The sequence below is a fragment of the Amphiprion ocellaris genome, chromosome 6 (assembly GCF_022539595.1).
Source record: "Amphiprion ocellaris isolate individual 3 ecotype Okinawa chromosome 6, ASM2253959v1, whole genome shotgun sequence".
NCBI lineage: Eukaryota > Metazoa > Chordata > Actinopteri > Pomacentridae > Amphiprion > Amphiprion ocellaris.
In genome coordinates, this window is record NC_072771.1 from 9,503,689 (window position 1) to 9,529,345 (window position 25,657).

Here is a 25,657-nt window from a genome sequence, read left to right on the forward strand (position 1 = left end):
ATACCTTTACTCATTGTGTTTTGAGCCATGCTTTTATTCTGAAGGATATGTGCACCGATATGTGGAAGTAAAGTATTCTGTGAGTGCCGGGAAATTGTTTCTTGTTGTTTGGCGGTCTATGTTGATGAAGTTCCTAATAAAGATGCAGTGGTTATACCTGGAATTAATTCCTTAACAATTAGTTATTGATGATCAGAAATCACGGCACCATAGAATGTAGCCATTTAACTCTCAAATGCCTAGGGGTCAATTGACCGTTTTTGACTGTGTTTGATTTTACTTTTATGTTTCACCTTAATATAGATGCACCCACAAACAGAATGACATTGCTCTGAGCACAGGCGTGTGTTATGCATGTGTATGTTATGTACATATACCAAATCGTGTGACCTACATATGTCACGGTCGGTGGGAATTGATGGGACTTGGAAACACCTCAACAATTTAATCAATTATCCCTTGTATAATTTACGACAGATAAGTCCCAGTTAGTTTGCAGCGGTTGATTTGTAGTAATATAATAATAATAATAATAATAATAAATTTTATTTATAAAGCGCTTTTCCAAAAGCTCAAAGACGCTGGATTGCAATCATGTGATTGTCAGCAGGCAGCTGACACAGCATTCACTTGTCATGGTTACAGTGACGCCATGCCGGCCGTTATATCTCGCAATGGGAAATCCTTAACAAATCTGTGGATTCAGGCTATAAGCTACATGACTGCCCAAATCTAATGAGGTGGTCCTTGCGTCATTTCTGACTTTGCCTGAAAATTTTATCCAAATCCGTTTGTCGGTTTTTGAGCAATGTTGCACACAGACAGACAAACAGATTCACAGACAAACGTACGCCAATTATCAAATAACTCCACCGTGTTCGTTGGCGGAGTAATTACAATATTGCACATGGTGTTAAAGTATTGCAGATGAGATAGAAATATTGTACATGTATTGGATATTGCACTGGTGTTGAAACAGGAGTCTTTAATGACTTCCTGATTTATTGTTCATGAGGGATATGGCCTGAGGGAAGAAGCTGCTCCGGTGCCGGGATGTTCTGGTGCTCAGAGCTCTGAAGCACCGGCCGGAGGGCAGCAGGTCAAACAGGTGTTGACCTGGGTGAGAGGAGTCTGACAGGATTTTTTTGTGTTTCTCCTCAACCTGGAGGAGTACAGGTCCTGGAGGACATGTGCTATTTTAATTAGTGTAATAGCATGGTCTACGGTTGCACAGAAAAGAGAAAAAGAAGACAGGGGAATGAGACAATTAATACTTTGGGATTCAGAGATGTGAGGCGCTGATGAATCTATAATCATGCGCTTTTTCTCTGAGTATTTGCAAGTGGCATCACCAATGGGATTAATGTGGTAGGTGGAGAAAAGGGACTGAGGAAAGGGACCTATCATATAACAGTCTCCCTGGCTGGGAGTTTATCGACGATATTTGGCTCTTGGATGGCGAACTGGAGATTTTGACAGATCAGAGTTTTGACAGGAAGTGAGGACATCCCGACAAAAAAGTCATTAATTACACCAGTCAATTAGTAGACAAAATGGTGATCTGCGTACTGCTTTGGGTGGTTGGATTAACAACAACGTCCCAGACTGTGTCATTCAGCTCGACCGGCTAACATGCTACAGAGCAGACAGAGCTCTCGTCGAGGGAGGTAAGACCCATGGCGGCGGGCTCTGTGTTTACATTAACGCCTGGTGCTGTGACGCTGTTGTAGTGTACAGTCACTGCTCGAGCCTTGTGGAGTTTATGATCATGGAGTGCCGTCCATTTTACCAACCCAGGAAACTCGCAGCCATACTGCTTGTTGCTGTGTACGTCCCCCCTACTTCCAACAGCAACAGCAGGGGGCAAGCACTGCATGAACTGTACCACCACATCAGTGAGCAGCAGACGGCCCATCCGGATGCTTTTCTGATCCTGGCTGGGGACTTTAACCATGCGGATCCAAAGACTGTGTTTCCCAATATGCACCAGCACATAGACTTTCCTACCCGGGAAACAACATACTGGATCTTGTTTATACTACCCAGAGAAGAGCCTACAAGGCCTTTCCCCTGCCACATCTTGGTGCCTCAGACCACATTACTGTTATGCTAATTCCAGCATACAGACCACTGGTTAAAACAATCAAGCCAGTTCAGAAACAGGTATGTGTGTGGCCAGAAGGGTCTTCAGAGGCACTTCAGGATTGTTTCAACACCACAGACTGGGATGTATTTAAACAAGCTGCCACCTACAATAACACTACAGACCTCCAGGAGTACACAGAGACTGTCACTGCCTACATCACCAAGTGTATTGATGATGTGACAGCCACCAAGACTGTCACTGATCGGGCTAATCAGAAGCCATGGCTGACAGAGGAGGTCTACAGGCTCCTGAAGGTACGAAACAATGCCTTCAGAGCTGGAGACGAGGCAGGCCTGAGGATAGCTAGGGCCAACCTGTCTCGTGGCATCAGAGAGGCCAAGAGGCAGTACTCCAGGAGAGTAGCTCATCACTTTAACGACCGCAAAGACACTCAGAGCCTGTGGTGGGGGATACAGTCCATAATGGACTACAAGCCTCCACAGCAGACCCCTGACTGCACCATCTCTTTGCTGAATGAGATGAATGACTTCTTTGGCCATTTTGAAGCAAACAACAGCACCGCTGCACAGAAGACCACACCTCCTCCCAGTGACCAGGTGCTGTCACTGTCCCCGGAGAGTGTGGAGAGCCCTCAGCAGGATCAACGCACGTAAAGCTCCGGGTCCTGACAACATTCCTGGTCATGTATTGAGAGACTGTGCTGGGGAGCTCACGGATGTCTTCACAGACATTTTCAACATCTCTCTGAGGCAGGCTGTTGTCCCCACGTGCCTCAAAACAGCCACCATCGTCCCGGTACCGAAGAAGTCATCCCCCTCCTCCTTCAATGACTACTGCCCAGCTGCACTCACCCCCATCCTGATGAAGTGCATGGAATGGCTAGTCATGCACCACATCAAATCCCTACTCCCACCCACCCTGGACCCCTACCAGTTTGCATATTGGACCAACCGCTCAACCGATGATGCAATCTCCACTGCACTCCACTCACCCCTCACACACCTGGAAAACAAGGACTCATGTTAGAATGCTGTTCATAGATTTTAGTTCAGCATTCAACACCATCATCCCCCAGCAGCTCATCCACAAACTAGACCAGCTTGGGCTCAACACCTCACTGTGCAACTGGCTACTGGACTTCCTGACAGGGAGACCACAGGCAGTACAGGTCGGCAGCAAGACATCGAGCACCATCATCCTGAACACGGGGGCCCCCCAAGGATGTGTGCTGAGCCCCCTACTCTTCACCCTGCTGACCCATGACTGCAGTTCGGCGCACGGCTCCAACCTTTTTGTAAAGTTTGCGGATGACACAACTGTGGTGGGTCTCATCAGTAACAAGGATGAGACACAATACAGGAGTGAGGTGAGCAACCTGACCAGGTGGTGCAGCACCAACAATCTCTCTCTGAACGTGGAGGAGATCGTTGTTGACTTCAAGAGAGGACACACCCAGCATGCTCCTCTCAACATCAATGGCGTGGCTGTGGAGAGGGTGAGCAGCACCAAGTTCCTGGGTGTGTACATCTCAGAAAATCTCTCCTGAACCAGAAACACAACATCACTGGTCAGGAAGGCACAACAACGTCTCTACTTCCTGTGTAAGCTGAGAAGAGCCAGTGCACCGGCCCCCATCATGTCCACCTTCTATAGAGGGACCATGGAGAGCATCCTGTCCAGCAGCATCACAGCGTGGTACAGTTCCTGCACCTCCTCCTGCTGCAGGATCCTCCAGTGCATCGTGAAAGCAGCAGAAAGGATTGTAGGTGTCTCTCTCCCCTCCCTCCAGGACATCTACAGCACCCGCCTCACTCACAAAGCACTAAGCATTGCAGGTGACCCCACACACCCATCCCACAACCTCTTCAGCCTGCTGCCATCAGGGAGGAGACTGAAGAGTCTGAGGACCAGGACCAGCTGACTGAGCAACAGCTTCATCCACCAGGCTGTCAGGAAGCTGAACTCTCTCCCCTCTCTGCCCTCTCTACCTCCCCCTTCCCCCGCATACACAAACTCTGGTCAATAACCTCTGATCTGCACTGTAATAGCACATTCAACCATCAAGCATATATGCACTTCTTGGACTGTTACTTATTTGCACTGTTCTGAGTATTCTGCACTAAATCCGTCACTTTATCTCATGGTCGTGTTTATATTTCACTCAGTTCTGCTTTTCTTAGTTCTAGTTGTTGCTCGGTACTGGTTTTGCTTCCTTTGTTCTTTTTTGCCCTTTAATATCTTATTTTCTAAGTCTTTATTTAATGTCTACTTTTGCACGAAGAGAGAGTGATGTAATTTCGATTCTTAGTATGTCATGTACCTATTGAAGAATTGACAATAAAGCTGACTTTGACTTTGTCCTGTTTCTGCATGCTTGCAGTTATTGTGAGGACAACAACCCAAAGCAGCATGCAGATCAACGTTTTGTCTACTAATTGACTGGTGTAATTAATGACTTTTTTAAGACGTGGAAAACAATGAAAAGTACCCATGTCCTTTTTGGAGTCGTGGACAGATTTTGTAAAAAACAGAAACAGAAAGTTTCAAAATTGTGGAGCACAAAACAGTAAACATTCTGTATATTAATGAAATACACGCTCATTTACAGTAGAAATGCAGATGAATTTAGCCCTCACGTCTATTACATTTTTCTTTCCAAGAAGTGCTGCAACATTATAAAGGTGTCAGTTACTTATCAAAAGGTCAAGCAGCTAAATCAGTGAAGATAATGTTACCCCAGTCAGAGTCTACAAATGCAAACATATCTTTGAGTAAGACTGGATCGTAGGAATTTAAATCATTTGTCAGTTCATCTGCATTTCTGTTTCATTTTTCATACATTTTAAGATAGTGTGTTTCCATGGGCAAGTTTTGACCTTTTAATTTAGTTTTGCCATGGTAAAGGGTCCTCTAATAGTATTTTTTGTTCTAGATTAACTGATGAAATGAGCCCTGGAAATGAAACTTCTCCACATAAGACCTGACTCTGGCTCTTTCTCTCCATGTCATGGTGTCTTTGCTATGTCCCCACTGGCACCCACATGAGTCACAATGGAAGTCAGCACTGTAGCCTGAAACCTCCACTAATTCTGTCCCCTTTTCATAAAACAACTAAATGATGTGACAGCAGATGCAGGAGGCAAGAGAGCTTTAGTGGTTTGAATAGCAGAGCTGAAAAGAGTAGAAAATTGCTGGAGGGGAAATAAATAAAGGGTGCAGTTATTCAGTTGCTAACAAAGGTTCAACACTATGTAAGTGCACCAACAGACAGGCGGGCATTGTTACTCAATGTCACTGTTTGGTAAAACACCTCTAGCTCAAATAAGGACAAATAATAATTGAATCTTCCTAAAATGGCTGGTGGCAGAGAATTGTGTATGCAGATACTATTTGTGTTAACTTGGACCAGCCACTATACAGCCACTGCTCTAGAAATATAAATACTGTACATTTTGAAAGAAATTCTGAAAGATTTTGTTAAATTACTTATTTGACAAGTTATTGGTATTAAAATTATTAGTACATATGAGTAAAATGTACACATACAGAATATCTGATTTTGGCTGTACAAGATTAATTTTCAGTGAAAAAACAATAAAATTTTATAGGATATGTTTAAGCATTGGAAGGATTTTGAAAAGTGCCTGCTTTAATATAGAAAAAGGGACTTGTTATTTTAATACTTCAGGTGTCCACCTTTATCTTTCATGGTATAGAGGATAGCAGTGTTGCACAAGTTTGTGAAGAGATTTTCTGTCATTGTTCGGAGGCTATTTAAAGCTGCTCTTTGCTGAAAGGGTTATGGTGCTCTACCTTTTTCTTTAAAATACCCCAAAGGTTTTCTGTTGGATTCAAGTCAGGCAATATACTTATATGTAGTTCATAGTTTTCTTTTTTTCTCTCCTCAGTAACTCTTGTGTGATTTTGGAAGTGTGCTTTACATTGCTATTGTTGCTGGAATATTCCCCTTCTAAGCTGAATAAATTTATCTTGGGCTCCTCCGACCAAAGAATGTGCTCCCAACATTCACCAGGCTTCCTTTCATCTGCTTCAGCAAAGTTTCATGTTAGAGTTTTGTGCTAAAGAGCAAGCAAGGTTTTTTTCTTGGACATCATCCATAGAGGTTGATGTAATGCAGCATCATCCACACTGCCTGAGCTGGCACAGAAACAACCCCTGTGCCAATCTGAAGCATTTGTCCATATGTTTTTTAGAGTTAGTGTTTTACATTCGCAGGAACATGAAGTGAAAGCAGAGCTTTTTTTTTATTGAAGTGTAAAAGAAACATCATATATTCAAATATTTTTTCTCTAAAATCAATGAATTAATGATAAATAATCATGATCACTGTATTGATTTAAAACATTATGATTATAATTTTGACTATATATGTGCAGCTCTAGTCACTTTTCTGGAAATATTTTATGTTCATGTGGAGGGACTGCAACAGTAGAGGGGACAAGCAAGCATTCCCAGATGACTGCAATCCAGCAGAGAGGAAAATGTTGACTCCATCAGCAGTGTCTTGCAATTGTTGCCACTCTACGAGGCAACGTGACCAATTACTTTTGCCTACAGTTCCTACAACAATTTATATTAACATTTAACTTAACATCACAAAGCTCTGTATTATAAGTGCAAAGCCAGTTCTGAATGACATCCAAAACAAAGGACTGTTTTCCATGCTTTTACTGGCTGGTTTGCCATAAACACAAGCATCCACAGTAAAAAGTCATTTTTCAGCATTTTGGAACAATTTTTTGTTTGATATACAGATCTCCTCCCCTACAAAATCATCCTGTCACAGTGGGTCAGAAACTCCAGGTGCAGACAAGGACAGGTTATTACAAAAACACAAAACACAAGCAGGGATAATAATACTTATAATACTAACTAAGACTAACTAGGTTACTCATGGGTCAGTGGCAAATGAAAAAGCTAAACAAGTAGTGTCGGAATTGGGGTTCAATGAGGTGAGCAGGATCTGCAGAGGCTGGAGAAGTAACCCCTGGATGGTGTGTATCTGACACCAGAGTGTGGCTGTCTGTGGAGCAGTTGGCTGGAGGGCGACCAGCATAGTGTGCATCAAGCCCATGTGCAGCAGGGAACAGAGAGGATGCCTGGATAGCGACCCAGAAGACACAGTCCAGAGGGCGGCCCAGAGGCTGGTCGGGCAGGCGGGACCATTCCAGAGTGCAGCCTGGAGGCTTGTTGAGCAGGTGGGGCAACTCCAGAGGGCAGCCACAGAGATATCTGGCAGGAGGCCGGCAGCCAAGGTGGTGGCCCTCTGGAGGCCAGCTCAGGGCCAGGCTGGGGGCTGGTGAAGGCGGAGCCCCTCTGGAGTCCAGATTGGAGACCAACGAAGGTGGAGCCCCTCTGTCTGGAGTCTGGGCTGGGGGCCGGCAAAGGCAGAACCCCTCTGGAGCAGTAGAGGCTATTGCAAGCGGAGACTCTGGAGTAGGGGAAGTGACTGCAAGTGGAGACTCTGGAGCAGAGAAAGCGACTCCAGGCTTTGGCATTAGTGCAGTGGAAGCAACTGCAGGCTCTGACACTAGTGCAGGGGAAACAACTGCAATCTCTGGCACTAGTGCAGGGAAACGTCAACTGACCTTGGACCAGGAAAAGCATCAGCTGACTCTGGAAAACTGTCTGGGGGAGAGGAAGCATCAGATGACCCTGGAACAGATTCTGGACCAGGAGAAATCATCAGCTGACCCTGGAACAGTCTCCTTTCCAGGTGACTCATCAGCTGACTTAGGAAGCTGGTGGAGACTGTAGCAGGTGAGATGGCGTCAAACCTCTCAGAGACAGGAATAGGTGAGGCGACGTCTTCCCTCTCGCAGACTGAAACAGGTGAGATGGTGTCAACCCTCAAGGAACAGGAAGCAGAACTGGTTGACCGAGATCTTCATGAGACTTAGTGGTGGGACCTCCATGATGCTGGGGAGCAATGAGGTCTAGGCGCTGGAGAGAAGTAAGGTTCAGTGTCACGCTTTGTTTTGGAAAGCCTTCCAGAATCTCAGGGAGCTGCTTCAGGCAGGAAACTGGTTAGGTTAGTGTGAGGTTAAAAGGCTCTGTCCAACAGAAAGGTTGACAGAGCATTCAATGAGATGCAGATGGCAGGTGTATCTAGGGTTACAGGTTCCGTACAGTTATTGTGTGGTGGTGTGGACAGGAGGCTAGCGGACTGAAAGCTAGCTTGCTCTGGAGCAGGCAGGGAACTAGCAGGCTGGGAAACTGGGGTGTACATAAAATCCTAAAAATATTCAGGAGCCCAGAAACTGCTATTCGGGCCAGCCCAACTCACCACACACAGAGCAGGAGGGAGGGCTAGAGAGAGAGCGAGGGGGAAAGAGAAAGAGAAGAGGGAGAGAGCAAAAGAGGGAAAGAGGGCCAGAGGGCTCAGCAGGGGTCCTGACACCCAGTCACTCTAGATTGATTCATTCTTTCCAAATACATTTTTCAAACAGTCAAAAGGTAAAATATTGTAGTATTTTTATATCACAACATATACCATATATTGTAATGCTCTATTTTAGACTGAGCTAAGATATTAAAGCCTGGATCCCACTGTTCGTAGTTTCTTTGTGCTTTAGTGATCTGAATGAAGGACATCAACATTGTTTCTAAACTAAACTATTAGTGGAATTGTGGACACATTGTCTTTATCAACTGAAAATGTTTCCAAAGCAGTTATTTTCCAATAATTGATAGCAGCATACAGAGCCATCATTAATATACTCATGTACAAGGATGTGCCTCTCTGCCATAAAAGTCTATATTTACTGGTTTTGTTGAGTTTATTGGACCCTAACATAATGTGAAACCACAGTCGTGCTGAGTCATTAAATCTGTCTCATGTAGTGCTTTCAGAGAAGCCACAACCTCACCATCCTCTTCTGATGCAGGTGCTGAAGGGATGCAAGAAGCTGACCATGTCTGTGTGTTCTATGGGACGGATCCCTGGAGGCTACATCACTAACCACGTGTACAGCTGGGTCGACCCTCAGGGCCGGAGTGTCTCACCACCACCTGATAGCCAGGAGGCCAACCAGAGGCAAGGGCATGGCATGGAGGAGAGGACGGTAAGACCCCACCATGTGTGTGGGGAAGTGGTACAAGAGTACAAGAGAAAAAATGTATACACAAAATTTATGTACACCATACAGTTCATACAGGCAGTGCAGACTCTGAAATGGAGTATTTTTCTCTGAAAGCAAAGATACTTTTGCAGTGTTTTGAAAATCGCATGTACCAAATTCAAAACTATTTATAACCCAGGAATATACAGGTTTTAACAGGTCCTTCTTCCTCTGTCTGATAGCAGTCAGCTCAGAACTGCAATGTTGCTTTCTGAGGATAGTCATTATGACCTTTGATGCTGTGATATATTGAAAGACAGATTCATTATACAACAAAGTCACCCAGTACAGGCCTGTTACTATGGCTGCTTCCCACGACAACATTTACTCAAATGGATTCATCTGAAAAACACACCTATTACTAGGCATTCTAAATTAAAACATTACCATTCACTGCTGTTGGGTTGTAAGAATTGGTTAATTTCATTTTAGGAAAAGTTGTTGGTAGAAAAAATACCCACATTTTCAAAGTTCTATCAAATCTGTTCTAGAACATTTTTGACTATTTCAGCAGCCACCAGCAAAAAGTGATCAATTTCCTGTAGCTGATCACAGAAGTAAAGTGACTTTTTGATATGTAGTTATGTATAACTTTCCTTGCTTGCACAGTTAAAATACCAATACTAGTAAAGGTTCAATAAGGGATTCAATAGGATTTTATTCTGAAAAGTGCATTCGATACTGGATTCTGATTTGATAAAATGTAATCGAATCCAATTAGACTTGTAGCATAAAAGCATTTTGTATTGTAAACTACATTTTATGATTCATATTTTGCACTCATTTACAACCAGGGCACAACTCAATCATTTAAATTAGGCTGTCTTAGACTGAATATTCATAAATTTGTACATAGTATACGGATCCACATATGAACTGTCCTTAGTCTTCTTGCCCTAGGTTCCACACCATGCCAACATCTTCTTATTTTACATTTATTTTACATGGCGTACTGTAAAGACAATTTCTCTAGTAGCCATCACTGAATGTTAGTTAGTGACACAAGGAACAAAAATACTAGTGTCAACATTCTCTATCTACTCTCCCCATGTAGCAGAGCTCTGAGTGCTCTCTTCCGCTACACATGGTGAAGTGAAAGACAAGCTAAATGATGGACAATCCATACTGTCCTCTTCGTATAACTTACTGACGGGTCCATAGAGTATTTTTTTCTTTCCTTTTTTAGAAGACAAGACAGCCAGTAACATGTTACATCCCAACGACACCACATAAATCGTGAAAGATTGCAAGCTATGGTTGGTTGGGGGACTAACCTGTCCCCCAACCAACCAAACCAGTAAATCAATTGGTATTGTGCCGCGGCCAAATCACCACAAAAACTAATGACTCCATAATTGCTATCACATCAGACAAAAAATAAATAAAAATAGCGCAGTCTGAACTCAGCTTCATGGTTGCAGCATCTAAGTCCAGACTTACTCCCCTCATTATTCCCAGCTTATGACTATAGGTAAAAATTGTCTTAGTGCTAAATTAACTCCCTGCATTCTGTCTTCTGTTCTCTTGTCAGCCAGGCTGTTTAAAATTTATAATTTGTCACTTTAAGCAGAAACTCACAAACAAAATATTGGACTTTAACATGAGGAAGTCCTGTTTATTTCCTGTTTCACTGAACCATAATAAATCACAACAGTTTGTAACTATGACAACAAATGTTCTCTACCAGTAATAAAGTATTTTGAACCTTAAACATGATCTTTCCTTAAAGCTAAACACATTGTTTTGGTGCCTACACTTCGACGAACCTCAACCTTGTCATTTTCATACCATAACAGAGTTATGAGAGTACTTCATAAAGTTCTGGGCCTCACCAAAAAAACAAAAACATCACAGGAGAAAGATTGTTCTAGCAATATTTTTCAAAACAATCTGCTTTTTGCTTCACTATTCCTAATAAGGCTTGAGCCTCCAGATTACCCTCAACAGCAGTGATGACTCTGAATAAGGTGACTACGCGAGTTGGATTTCAGTTTGGGAAGCTGAAGCCGGAGCTAGGTTGGGTGAGTTGCACTAAGTTGCATTGAGCAACATTTCAAAGCGACATTTGGCTGTTTTACTACCTGTGTTGCGTGGATTGGAGCATTATCCCGGAGCAACAGCATACTAGCTCAAAGCTTTCCTCATCCTTTTTCTTGGATTTCTATAAATATTTGAGTTTTTGTGGACAGTGATATAAGGCTTTATAGTATACAGTTGTGCCCCAAAATGGGAGTCACGTCCCTTGTTTCTGGGTGAGACTGAGAACTTTTTGAAGTCATGGGGGAGCCGTTGTTTAAAAGTCTAAATAATGTTTATGATACCTTTAACTTGCAAGTGCAAAATACAGTTTAGTGTCACACAACAGTAACACGCCACTGCACTGTTTGTTACTTGTCCACACCCTGATTGTCTTCTATTTCACACATGTCCACAGTGATACTTCAAAATACGATGTGAGCTTTTTTTTTTAACACCAAATAGTTTGGTTTATAGACAACACTGAGCCATCTGAATGTCATGTCTTTCCTACAGGTAAACCTGAACATGGATGATGGCCGTTCTCTGGGTCTAATGATCAGGGGTGGTGCGGAGTATGGACTCGGGATTTACATCAGTGGGGTAGACCCTGGATCTGCTGCTGACTCTGGTGCACTAAAGGTACCCTGCCTTTATAGTACTGCTATCTCACATCACAAAACCTGCCCAGCCTGTCAATCAAATGAGAACTAAGATATCTGAGATGGTCATGGGTTTACAGAGAACCCAGGTGCAGACACAAAAGAGAACATCGAAATCAGTGACTAAGTGAAGAAAGTTTTTATTTATGAAAGTGAATTATAAGTGAAATCCAAGTGAAGATTGGGACTAAACAAACAAACTGAAGAGGCTAAATGCAACAACACCAAGACACCAAAACTTGCAAGAGATAAGTAACTAACAGTACATGCATGGGAGCCAAGACACAGAGCAAAAAAATTGCCTGGGAAGACACACAGCATTAATTAATGGAGGTGGTGTGAATATGAAAGAAACAGGTCTAGACAACTTTTGTAATGTACTGTTCAAATGTTTAATTGGAATTTAAAATAAACTCCCAGATTTTTGGTAATGGGTTTTATGTTGGGTGACGGATGGATGTTGTTACTGAGACTGAATATCAGCATTTCTGATTTTGAACTGTTTAGCTGTAGGAAATTATTTGGCAAGAAACAGTTGACATGTGAGACAACAACTAGGCTTCTTAGATCAACAGGTCTCACCGGAAGGTACGTATATCTGTGTGTCTTCCACATAGCAATGAAAGGAGCCTTTGTGCCGCTGGAGAATACGTTCCAAGCAAGCAAGTATATTGAATATAAAATTGAACCTTGTGTTACACCACAGACAAGAGTTCTTTTTAAAAGGTAAGAATGAAACCAACAAAGTGCAGTACCCTTGATGCCAACTCAGGATTTCAGGGCTGCGGTAATTTATCACATTTTCAGTTCACCAGAGTCAAGGATAGTCTGATAGGTATGAGTAAAAAAGGAGACCGGCTCCGCTGTGTTAAAATGAGAGTTAGTGGTAGTTCAAAAAGCAGTAGTAAAATGCTCAGAGAGTTAGGGTTATGGATTAAGTTAGGATTAAATGGGCTAAGCCTCATGCTTGGATTCACTGACCAGCAAGGAAGCGAGGACCCATTTAACACTGCTTGCAGCTTTAATTGGTATTTTCTCCTTGTCATTTTACATTTAACTTTCTGTTAAATGCACTTACCCTTTCACCCTTAGGGCGGTACATGTTTCAGATTGAAGTCCATCTTTTTTAACCATACCTGCTGTAGTTTACTAGTTATCCCCTGCTGTTCATCTTTAGTTATCCATCACTCTACCAGTCACTGTCCGTGCCTTTTGCCTTTGTCTTGTCGGTGATGTGCCTCTGCCTCTGCATAGATCATCTTCAGTTTGTTCCCGTGGCTGAGGAACTTTAATATTAGCATTCTTGGTGGGGAGTTAGAATCGCTCTTCGGTCCAACCTGGTGCACTCACTCCAGAACAATTTGGCTGTTGATCTCCAGTATTTTTGGGATCCATTTTTCCAACAAGGAGCATGGCTCTGGTCCTTCGGTACCCTCCAGCAAGTTTACAAGCCTCAGTTTATTTGATCGTGACCTCATCTCCAGGTCCAACACTTCATCCTGCAAAGCTTTGTTGGATGTCTCCAGTGTTTATACTTCAGCTCTCAGTGTATGGGCTACACTGCTAGCGCTAAGGTTAATTAGCTTTGCTGGATTCTCCCTTTATTCTTTGCTCCTCTCATTAGTTCTTGCCATCGTAATGCTTAGCAGAGTAGTTTGCTGTTACTTTTTCTGCAGAACCAAGTGTTTTGTTAGTAAATATCAAAAGTTGTGACAGACATGTGCAAGCTAGGGTGCCACCATAACTGGAAGTAGACCAAACCCTTTTTTAAAATGTTTCCCCAGCAAACCAAATTGATTCCCTGCAACAGTTTTCTGTTAATTTTTGCATTCTACAAAAAAAAACAGCTCACAGAGATTGGAACTAACTTGAGATATGGTAATCTGTCACAAAGATGTCTGTGTCCTTTATTACTCCGCCAAGGAACGCGGCGGAGTTATGTGACAGTCGGCGTTGGTTTGATATGACACAAGGACCAAGTGATTAGATTTTGGCAGTGATGCGGCTTGTAGTCTGGATCCAAGGATTTGTTAAAGATTTTGGTATCATTAAGAGAAAGCGGCAAGGCGTCACTGTAACTATGACAACAAAAGAATACTACATCAGCTGCCTGCTGATGATCAGATGATTGCGATCCTACTACAAATCGACGGTTGCGGACTGATCGGGACTTACCCGTCGGAAATCATGCATTGACTGAGCAGCCTTGTCGGAGTGCTGCATTCTCTGAGTGCTTTTCTAGTTACAATTACAGTTGTGCGTTAATGCAGCTAAGTGCAGAGTGATCTGGAACTGCTGCACATTACTACAATTCAGCAAAATATGACAAAAACCAAACATGATGACCACATGTTTGATTACCTAGCCCAAGAAAGGTTTTGAATTCATCTTCATACAAAGTGTAAATGAAACAAAAACACATTTGATTCATGGTAGGACACAGAAACATAGACAAACTCTGTGATGGTCCTTTCAGTCTTAGTCAAGGATGAAATGAGGTAATTAGAAGATTTCTGCTACTGCCAGTTGACAATGCTAACATCTGTAACCTGAGTTTGATGAACCTGTTAGCATTCCTACCACCTGCTCCCTATTAGGCTCGTAAACCTGTTTGTGTTGCTAACATCTGCTACCTGCCTCACAGCCTCAGTCAGGCAGCGGATTTCACAGTCTGTCAGGCCTGCAAAGATCCTTTATTAGCCATGTTAAATTGTCTGCTGTATGCTTTTAGGTCAACTTTCTGCCTCAACAAGCAGGCCACTCTCCCGCTGTACTATTTTTCAACCAGCCTAAGGCAAGAAGAACAGAAGCCAGTGTTTCCTACCTGTAAACAATATGGCTTTCATGATGATATCACACTGTGTCCTACTTTGAGATAAAAATAAAGCATCACATTTATGGCGAGATTCTGTATTTGTTTTAAAAAATTGGGACACCTGGAAAAAATAGCTGCAGGCTGAAAGAAAAAAAAAGCTTAAAGGTCATGGTAAAACGAAAGAGGCTGGTTAACATTTCCCTGCTTTTCTGACAGAGATGAAATGGTGCCTTTTGTCTTAATCAGGTTTGACTCATTGACTGGTCATGCTGGAGAACTGGTGACTTTGACAGGTCATCAAAGAAAGTATGACAAGAAACAAGAGAATGAAGGTCCCTTAAATTCAGTCAATCATTCATTGTTTGCAGATGCATCCATTGTGTGTGTGTGTGTGTGTGTGTGTGTGTGTGTGTGTGTGTGTGTGTGTGTGTGTGTGTGTGTGTGTGTGTGTGTGTGTGTGCGCTTCTCAGGATGTAGCAGATGGATTCATACTACTATTTGAGTGGGAGCAGCAAGAGGACAAAGAGATGGTATATACTTTACTGAGAAACCATCCCGCTTACCCTGTTTACTCCCCTCTCTGCCTATCTGCTGGTATTGTGACAGTAAATAAAAAAGATGGACCACTGGCGAGACACTGCAGGAGGTCACGTGGAAACTAAAACATTTAATTCAAATACATACAATTTGATACTACTTATTCCTGTCATTATTTTCAATTCATGCTCTTAGGCAACGAATGCTAAAATAAGTGAATATCTGTGCATTTTGTTGTGTCACTTGGTCACCAGGTCCTTAACCATTCCATAAGATTTTTCCATATTGTAATGATTTTTTCATCTGCCTCATTTGAGAACAATACTCCAAATGAAATGGCTTGTTAAAATCCATAGTTTTCCTGTGATGAAGCTGAAGGCAGCAGCGTAACTATGTGAAAGTGATGTTACACATTCTTCAACTCAACAATGTTGTGAAACTAGAAGATCCTTCATCTCAGTTGTACATAAATACAACTGGCTGGAAGCCCATCCATTATCTATACACGGCTTTATCCTCTGCAAGGTCAGGGGGCTGTAGTCTATCCCAGCTGACTCAGGGTGAAAGTAGGGTATCCTGGACAAAGACAAGTGAGCACACTCACACCTACTGACAATTTAGAATCACCAGTTAATCTCAGCATGTCTTCGGACTGAGAAAGGAAGCCAGACCATCTGGTGAGAAACCATGTAGGCATGGGGAGAACATGCAAACTGCATGCAGAAAGATTCCAACCCAGGACAATTGAGCTGTGAGGTGACAGTGCTACCCACTGCTGGCCCTGAAAGTTGTATTAATTTTTTTTATATTTGTGCAACATAATGGCAGGTACTGTTACCCATTCATTACTTTAGGAGACTGAAATATTCAGGTGTATCTATTAGAAAGTGATCAAAAACCATTCAATTAGAGGCGATTTTCAAACCTTGGTGAGAATGTGTCAGTATCTCATGGTACAACTTGATCTCAAATTAGTGTCGGCCCCTCTCTTGCCAGAGGTTGAGCCATAGATTTGCCTATCATATCCGGAGCACTGGGATGTGATTTTGGCAGGCAACAGAGCAGTTTGGGCTTCTTTCCTTTTAAAGACAGCGTCAGAGTAGGGAGAAGTGAAACTATTGCTTTGGGAGTAGAAAGATATAGTATCTGAGTCAGTTTGACCATTATTTTGGATTGGATGTCACAGAGTGGATCAGGGACTCGAGTGCGATACAATGGAGATACAGCAGACCAGTGTACAGGACAAATAATGAGTTTACTTACAATAAATATTTTCAGTAATTTACGCAGGAAGTACTAGATCAACAGATGAGCACAGGCTGATTACTGGACAGGTGGATAAACTACACGGGCAAATGGCAAATACTGTTTTTAACGTTACAGACCCAGGCGGACTTAATCTTATCAAAGCGGATTTATATATCAGCGAGGAACTAACCAGGACTTGGTAACACCAAGCTAGGAAAGTTACAAGAACGGTAGATAAGACAGACACACACGGCATGACAAACAGTTGTTAACTACGTACACTAACATGGCGAAGGAACATAACTAACCAAGCGCCCTCTATAATATGCACAAGCAGTGTTTCCTCTAGGATTTTTTTCAGCAGCGGCGGCGGCAGGCTCTCTGGGAGCTGTGGCAGCATAAACAAATGACACTCGACTGCAGATTTTACTTTCCCAACCTATTCATTGAAAAATAGCTTTTTAAAAGCTGAATGTAAAAATTTAAAATAAAAAAAATACAAATATCTGAACAAGCTCATCTGAAAATGCAGTCAGCAGTTACATCATGAAAGATACAGTAGATATTAGCTTAATGCCATCAATTAGTTTATTCACATTAGCAACACTGAACTGGCACCGGGCCCAATTAACTTAAGCTACTGATATGTTACGTAACATTAGCTGGCCATCAATATCTTTATAGTTATCTGTAGTTTACCTTAGTACTTGCGAATACCTGACACAGTGCAAGACTCTGCTGTGAAAGTGGAGACATGCGTCGGTGGTGTATTTGTGACAATAAAAAAGAAATTTGAAGGACCGGCAGCTAGGATTTAGGAATGATGGCCTGCCACTCCTAAATGAATGTAGAGGAAACACTGACAAGCACTGTACAACTATTACCCAGAGGGAGCGAGACAAACTTGGCTGACAGCCAGACGGGAGAGAGAGGGCGTGAATGCGAGTGGAGGAAATGTGTGGCGTGGATGGAATGGCGTCTCGGCAGGTGCAGCGGCCAAGTGGAGGTTTCCCAGAATGGAAACCAAGAGAAGGCCAGGTTGGCTGTGTATGATGGACTGAAGGTTCAGGCACGATGCAAACGAAGCAGGCGGATTTGGTTGTGAATGGTTCAACAATCCGGTGTTGAGTACTGGTCTGAGTCAGTCTTTTATGGCAGAGGTAGATGAGTTTCAGGTGGACCACTACCCACCACGAGTGTGCTCACTCCAATAACCTGTACCTGTACACAATCCACATGCACACCTCTCTCACAACCATCTGGGGAGAAAAGAATGGAAGGGGAAAGGGAGAGACTGCCACTAAGAGCTGGAGTTGGAAGTCATGACATTGGATTACAACTAGGCAGTACATATTGACAAATTGCAGCTTGCACACAATGTTTTCTAAGATCAACAGAGGGGAACACTGGCTATGAACATAAAAGTGGTCATATTTGGAGCTACAGATAACTACAGAATGCAAGTACTGTAATGGCATGAGCCAGAAAGGCAGCTGCTTGTGGCCCTTCACTCATCAGAAACAAATGTAAACATGTTTGGACAGATGACAGTTTTGCATAATTTTTAGCTTAAAAAAATGTTTACAGTGGTTTTAGCTGCTCAGCTGTTTATTTTATTTTTAATTTAGTTTATATTGTCAAACCTTGGTATAAGTAGCAATGGCTCAAACATATGAAAAGAAAACAGTCTATACTGATTTGGGACCCAAGCAGAAAAAGCTGCTAGTATATGAAGGTAACAGAAGTTTCTTTCTAACTTCTAGTTCCTGCCAATCCAATGACTACAACAGTTTGGATCAAGTGGATTTTCCAAATTTTTGTGGCACAGTCCAGCCAAGATGTAACAAATTCATGGACTAGTTTTTCAGCATTAGTCTGAGGCAAGATGTTCCTGATGTTGACAATATCATGCAGGTGAAATATAGAATCAATGTTGGGTATGTTTAACTAGCCTTTCATCTTTCTATAACTGAGTAATAAGGCAAAAAATATCATCTTGGTCCAAGGATAGATAATCACATCTTGCCACCATGCATTTGGAAAGGTTTTCTGAGCAATACTAAGCATGACACCATACATCAAACCACTGCTTATGAGTTTGTTTTTTTGTAGCTGCGACAACATTCAGAAACACCGAATTGGCATTTTCTCACATTTTAAACTATTATGAACATTTTAGTAAGTAGTTGTCTATTCATACATCCAGCCAACAAAGAGCAACATAAGCATTCTATTGGCAATGTATTTTTGTCCACCTGATCAAGTCTAGTATCCACTCTTTTAGCTCTGTTTTGGTGTCTAATAACTATGAGAAGTATTTGTCTGTTTAGCTGTAAATTGTTCACCTGCTAATCACTAACTTTGTTGCTTGGTCTTGGGCAGGCAGCGTACTGTGGGTGTAACAGAGGAAACCGAGCTGATGAGTACAAATATTAAAATAAATTTCAAAGTTCCATAGAACCGAGGGGAACTGCAGAGCAAGTTTGTCACTGAGTGACACCTTCACCAAATGGATCCACATAAATGTGCATCCATTTGGAACATAAAGAAACATTTTGATTAGTTCAGATGTAAAGGTTTTGTTCTAATTTGTTTTGTTATAATTAGTTCAGATGTAAAAGTTTTGTTATAATTTGTCATTCACAGTCAGGTATGCAACATTTTTTTTGTGCCTTGTAACAGGCTTTTAGCACAATAATCTATTACATGCACTCCTGTTCTCTTTAATATAAAATAGAGCAAACTAGCAAATAGATATTCACAACATAACAATTTAAGTAGTTATGAGAGATTTGGACTTAATACCTTGAACTGAACAATGGATGAAAGCTTTAATCTTCCTTTAAAATACTTAGTACTTTGATATTGTCTGGATCTGCATTAGTAAGTACTGTCTCCAGGAAGTAGTGATAGCTACAGGCAGACAGACATGAATGAAAGAAGTACAACATTAGTGTGGAGTTCTGTGTTTCCACTGTGCTAATGGTTCCTGATTGATACACATTTTCCACCTTGAGGCTGACTGTAGCTGTACGAGACCATTCAGAACTACAAACTGTATGAACCTAAAGACTGGACTTGGCTGATTTCAGCCCTTGTACAGACTTGCAGTTCTCAACTCTTTCTGAACATGCTGAACTGTAGCCGTATGCTAAAGAATACTAAACAGACCACTTGGGCTGTAGGGCTTGCCAGATGGCTTCATGTATGCTTGTAAGCCTGCTAGTCTGTGGATACTTTTCTTGGCTGTCTGCTTTTCAGTGACTGTTGGAGCATTGACTTTTCATTTAAAGACTTTTTATAATGAAAATCACTCGTTATGTCAGGACTGAAAGTAGCAGTCAACTTTATGGCTGAGCATTTAAACATGAAACTGCCGTATACTACTTGCTGTATCGTCGTTGTTCTTTAGAAGCAGATTTGGTTCAAGCATGTTTAGCTGATGTGACAAACTCAAAATACTCAGTATATTCAGATATCCAGACCTGGGTATACCAAGACAACATAAAACTTAAACCTCACAGGGTTGGATTTGTGGTCAGATGACCAGAGTCTGCTAGACAGCAGAGTTTATATAGACTGTAACTATTCAAACCAGTTAAGCAAGCTCTCATCTACATTATTTTATCACTGAAAATAACCTTTGTGCACTTCGTAGTTCATTCCATTTTCATAAAATGAAATTTTACACATCAACCAGCCTCAACTGAAACACTTAAAATGGATAACCACTGATTACTTGTAACATTCATCACTGGTTTGAGAAAAAAGCACAAATATGTTCAAGCTCCAATACTGCTGAGCCCCCTCCTGTACGCCCTCTACACGTACGACTGTACACCCATCCACCCCTTGAACACCATCATTAAGTTCGCCGATGACACCACTGTGGTTGGCCTCATCTCGGGGGGTGATGAAACGACGTACAGGGAGGAAATACAGGAGTGGGCAGGGTGGTGTTTCAGGAACAACCTGGAGCTGAACACCAAGAAGACCAAACAGATGGTCATTGATTTCAGGAGACATAAGGGGGACCATGCTCCACTGTCCATCAACAGGGTTTGTGTGAAAAGAGTGCTAGGCCTAGGCTGACTTCTTTCGATGCACTAAACCTTCCTCCCAATACCTATATATTTACTATATATACCATTATCTCATAGCATTCACTCTGTGTCCCCCTGTGTCCTTTCTCCGAGTGTCCCTGGTTGCATAGCAGGACACTTCAGATCTGTGGTTGCTTTCACACCAACTGGCTTAGTCTCCATCATGTCCGCTGTGGGGTGCTGCTGCTGCTTCCAGCCCACTGTTTCAATGTTGGCTTGTACTTTTACTCTTATCATGCATGTATCCCAGTGTGTGTTATATGTTTCCTTAGTGTTCAATAAAGTGTTCAATAAAATCTGAACACATAGCCTACTAAAAAGATTACTCTGACTTTCTACTAGGATGTGCATGCAGGATTTCAGTAAAAAAAAAAAAAAAAAAGCTGCCGTATTTTTAATTTTGAGAATTGAACAGCAAATGTATGCAGCATACATTATTGTTTGTAGCTACATTTGTTGGGAAAAAACACATAGCTTATTTTTTCCTGCCCCGAAAACAAGTTATTTTAACAAAACAGATAATTTGCTCAAAGTAAATATTTGTAAACTATTGCTGAATGCTGTATTTCTTTTTGGCTCAACTCCTTATTGAGTGTAGTGTGCAAACATAAGCATATAACCAACAAATAGATTCTAATTTATTTACATATTAACCTTTAATTATTATATCTATTATGTGAATTTTTACATAATATGAATATACAATATGAAATACTCAGTTTAATCATGTAATTGATGAAAGGAGTCCTCTGTTTGCTGGCGGATGATGACAGAGATTCCGTCTTGGATAGCATGGAGGAACATACACACTCCTGAAGGGATGGCTTCCCTGCTTCTCCTCTTAGATAGCACTCAATCATGTGTGTGTAAAGACAGAATAGACAAAAGGTCAAATCAGAAACATTACTGATAATGCTTCAAATTAATTCTGACTGAAACTAGAACTAAAGATTTTAAGAACATTTACACTTGACTGTGACCATTTAGATTTTTAGAGCAGTCAGTAGTACCCTAAACCTATATAATAATAGGTCTCATTCAGAAGTCTTTTTGTGTTACTTCTTATTGGTGGTATAGTTACTGTATAAGCTCCTACGCATTAGAAAGCTTTTATGTAGGCCAGCATCTGCTCTTTATACAGATGATGGCATTTGTAGTTTATATGTGACAGTTAAAACCTGAACTGCCACATCTACAGATACAGACATATAGGATTGCTGTCTTTGCCTTTGAGTGGTGTTACATTAAACCCAACCCTTAAATGAAATAAGCCTCATTCAGTTTGTTTTAAACTCTCTGCATAGATAGATGTAATACAAACATGGGTCATCGGTGCATCTGGCCATGTCTTGGCTGTTTTTCTAATAATGGAAACAATGTGTATTTGCAGTTATATTATGAAAAAAGACCTTAAAATGTAATATGATTCATTTCATCAAAATAGCCAGAAACACTGGGTCACTGTTGGTGGGTTCAGAATTCTAAGTGACACATGCAGCATTTTAATGCCTTACCCTGATGTTTGAATCTGTCTACACTGTGTTTACATAAGCAAATTAGCATGTAGTGCTCCTAATTAAACTGGTCTGTTGCAGGTGGGTGATCAGATACTGGAAGTGAACGGTCAGAGCTTTGTCACCATCTCCCATGATGAGGCAGTTAACATCCTCAAAACGGGGTGCCACTTGTTGGTGAAAGTGAGGGATGTGGGCCGCCTGCCTCATGCACGCACAATGGTGGATGAGACCAAATGGATCAGCAGTCAGGTCATAGCCGAGACCAGCGCTACAGCAAATCCTAACTCAGTCACCAACCCCACCGTCAATGCCAGTGCCTGCAGTTCAAGGTGAGTGCATGATGCTAAAGGAGAATAACTGTGAAAGAAATGCTAAGAGTGGGATTGGTGCAGAGACATCTTTGAATGATAACTGGGCTGTGCTTCTTGTAAAGTCTTGGAAAGACATTTTCCTGTTTTTAAAAAAAAAAAAAAAAAAAAAAGTCCTGACTTTTGAATGGTTACGTTCAACTGTACAGAAAAATGTTCAAAGTTTGAAACTAGAAGATAAATTTTAAGATTTGGGCTTGCAGCAGGATTTGTGACATTACAATTAGTTTGCAAGCCAGTCTTTGTCCAACTGACAGTTTAAAAATCAGTGCAATACTGAAACTTAAAGTACACACTCCACAAACCCTTAGAGTGAAATTTGATTAAACCTTTAAAATTAAAAGTCTAGATGTTGGATTTTTCCAGTGTGAACAGATTTTATTAATATGGTGATGATTCACAACATATGTTATCTCATAGCACTTAGCATAGTAAGGCACAAACCTTACGAATTACAAATTGAGAACAGAAAACCCAACAATACAAGATTGCCTTTGGAGTCCCTATGAGCGACAGTGAGAAGGAATGAAAAAAAAAACCCTAGAATAGGGAGGGAAAACAAAATAAACTTGACAAAACCAGGCTCAGGGAAGGCAGCCATCTGCCTCAACCAGTTGGGGTGAGAGTAGTGGTGCTAGGGGTGGGAATAGCAGGAAGGGTTGGGATTGGGGTAGTAGGTTGTGAAGCCAGCAGCCAAAGATCAGGGATGTGTAGCTCGAGATCCAGAGAACCACGGACAGAACAAAGATATGACACAGGACCTGTTGGAAAACAGAGTGAGTGAGTGATATGTAATGCTGATAAACAGTATACAGTGCATCTGGAACAGGATTTATACCACCTCACTTTCCATGTTTTGTCATGTTACAGCCTTATCCTAAAATGGATTTAGTCCCCCCCCCCAATATTTAAGACAATTTTTGAATTTTATTAAAAATAAAACACTTAAATACTGCATGGGCATAAGTATTTACATCCTTATCTATAAAACTCAGTTGAGCCAAAATGCATTCTTTTTCCACTGATCATCCTTGAAATGTTTCTACAACATGGAGTCCACCTGTGGTTGTTACAGGGGGGCAGCTGGAGAACCCAGGCACAGTGACAGAAAATGAAAAGGTTTTATTTAACAAACAAGGACTAAACCAATACATAGAATGGTGAACTGAACAGAAGGGGAAAACTAAACCAAACTACTCAAAACCTCTACAAACATACACTACAAACTCAAACATGGAAATCTACGAAAACTAGAACTGCATTAGAAAAACTAAGCTAAAAACTAAACCAAACAAACTCCAAGAAGAACTGAACAGTCAAAACTAAGCAAACAAAAGTGTACTCACAAAAACCAGGGAACTACCTAAAGGGTTGACAGACAGGCACAGGGAATCCAGGAGCTGATGGGAAACTAGATGAAAAACAAGAGGCTGGATAACAGAGACGGAACCGATGGAAACACAAGGGAAGAACTGAGTCCAAGACAGGATCTGGAGACAAAGCAGGGCAGGTGGAAATCCAAGTGGAAAGCAGAGTCCATGTGGAAATGTGAGTCCAGAGGAAAGCAGGGATCTGACAGTTTATAGTTCAGTGGGGAGTGAGTGAATGAACTGGGTTTAAATAGCTGGAGGTGAGGTAGTGGGCAGGAGACCTGAGTGAGCTGATTACTGCAGCTGACACTCATTGCAGTAATCAGCAGAGTGCAGGCAGGTGAAGCAGGGAGAGCAAGAGGGTGAGGGAGACAGGAAGATAGGGAGACAGACACAGGTAGATAGGTAGAGAGAGACACAGGAGGAGTGAGGGAGAGGCAAGAGAGAAAGATGACAGGGAGAAGGAGAGACAAGGAGGAAGAAGGAAGGAGAAGAATAGGGGCTGGAGCAGGGATCATAACAGAGGTAAATTCAGTTGACTGGACATGATTTAGAAAGGCACACACCTGTCTGTATGAGGTCCCACAGCTAACAGTGCATGTCGGAGCACAAACCAAGCCATGAAGTCAAAGGAATTGCCTGCCGATCTCTGAGACAGGATTATATTGAGACATAGATCTGGGGAAAGATACAGAAACATTTCTGCAGCTTTAAATGCCACAAAGAGCACAGAAGAGCAAGATGTTTGGAACCACCAGCCTCTTCCTAGAGCTGGCCGCCTGGCTAAAATGAGCAATCGGGGGAGAAGGATTTTGGTCAGGGAGGTGACCAAGAACCTGATGGTCACTCTGGCAGAGCTCCAGCATTCATCTGTTAATATAGGAGAACCTTCCAGAAAGACTACCATCTCTGCAGCACTCCACCAAGAGGCCTTTCTGGTGTAGTGGCCAGATGGAAGCCACGCCTCAGTACAATGCACATGGTAGCCTGTTGGGGTTTGCCAGTTGGCATCTAAATGACTCTCAGACCATAAGAAACAAAATTATCTGGTCTGATTAAAACCAAGATGGAACTATTTGGCCTGAATGTGAAGTGTCATGTCTGGAGGAAACCAGACACCACTCATCAACTTGCCAATACCATCCCTACAGTGAAACATGGTGGTGGCAGCATCATGCTGTGGGGATGTTTTTTAGCAGCAGGACCTGGGAGACTAGTCGGAATTGAGGGAAGAATGAATACAGCAAAGTACAGAGAGATCCTTGATTAAAAACCTGCTCAAGAGTGCTCTGGAACTAAGAGTGGAGCGAAGGTTCACTTCCAGCAGGACAACAACCCTAAGCACAAAGTCGATGACAAAGGAGTGGCTTCGGGACAAGTCTGTGAATGTCCTTGAATGGCCCAGACTTGAACCCGATTGAACATCTCTGGAAAGACCTGAAAATAGCTGTGTACTGACGCTCCCTGTCCAACCTCATTGAGCTTGAGAGGATATGTAAAGAAGAATAGGATGAACTCCCCAAATCCACGTGTCCTCATCATACCCAAAAAGACTTGAGGCTGTAATCACTGCCAAAGATGCTTCAACAAAGTGTTGAGTAAAGGTTGTGAATACTTGTTTACATGTGATATTTGAGTTTTTTTTATTTTTAATACGTTTGCAAAATTGTCTCAAAAACAAACCTATATACAAAACCTTTAGCAGCATAACCAAGGGACGGCTCAGGTGATCCTGAGCAGCCCTAACTATAAGCTTTAACTAAGAGGAAAGT

At 41.9% G+C, this 25,657-nt stretch overlaps 1 protein-coding gene across 3 annotated transcripts in view; it reads left to right on the top strand.

Annotated features, from left to right (window-relative positions):
- Nucleotides 1–25,657, top strand: part of whrnb (whirlin b) — a 94,758-nt gene that overhangs the window by 36,206 nt on the left and 32,895 nt on the right. For all 3 annotated transcript variants that reach the window (XM_035955081.2, XM_055011668.1, XM_023285230.3), the window contains exons 2-4: nucleotides 9,016–9,192; nucleotides 11,782–11,907; nucleotides 22,226–22,476. In XM_035955081.2, the coding sequence (XP_035810974.1) occupies nucleotides 9,016–9,192; nucleotides 11,782–11,907; nucleotides 22,226–22,476 (554 nt within the window). The remainder of the gene's footprint in view (nucleotides 1–9,015; nucleotides 9,193–11,781; nucleotides 11,908–22,225; nucleotides 22,477–25,657) is intronic.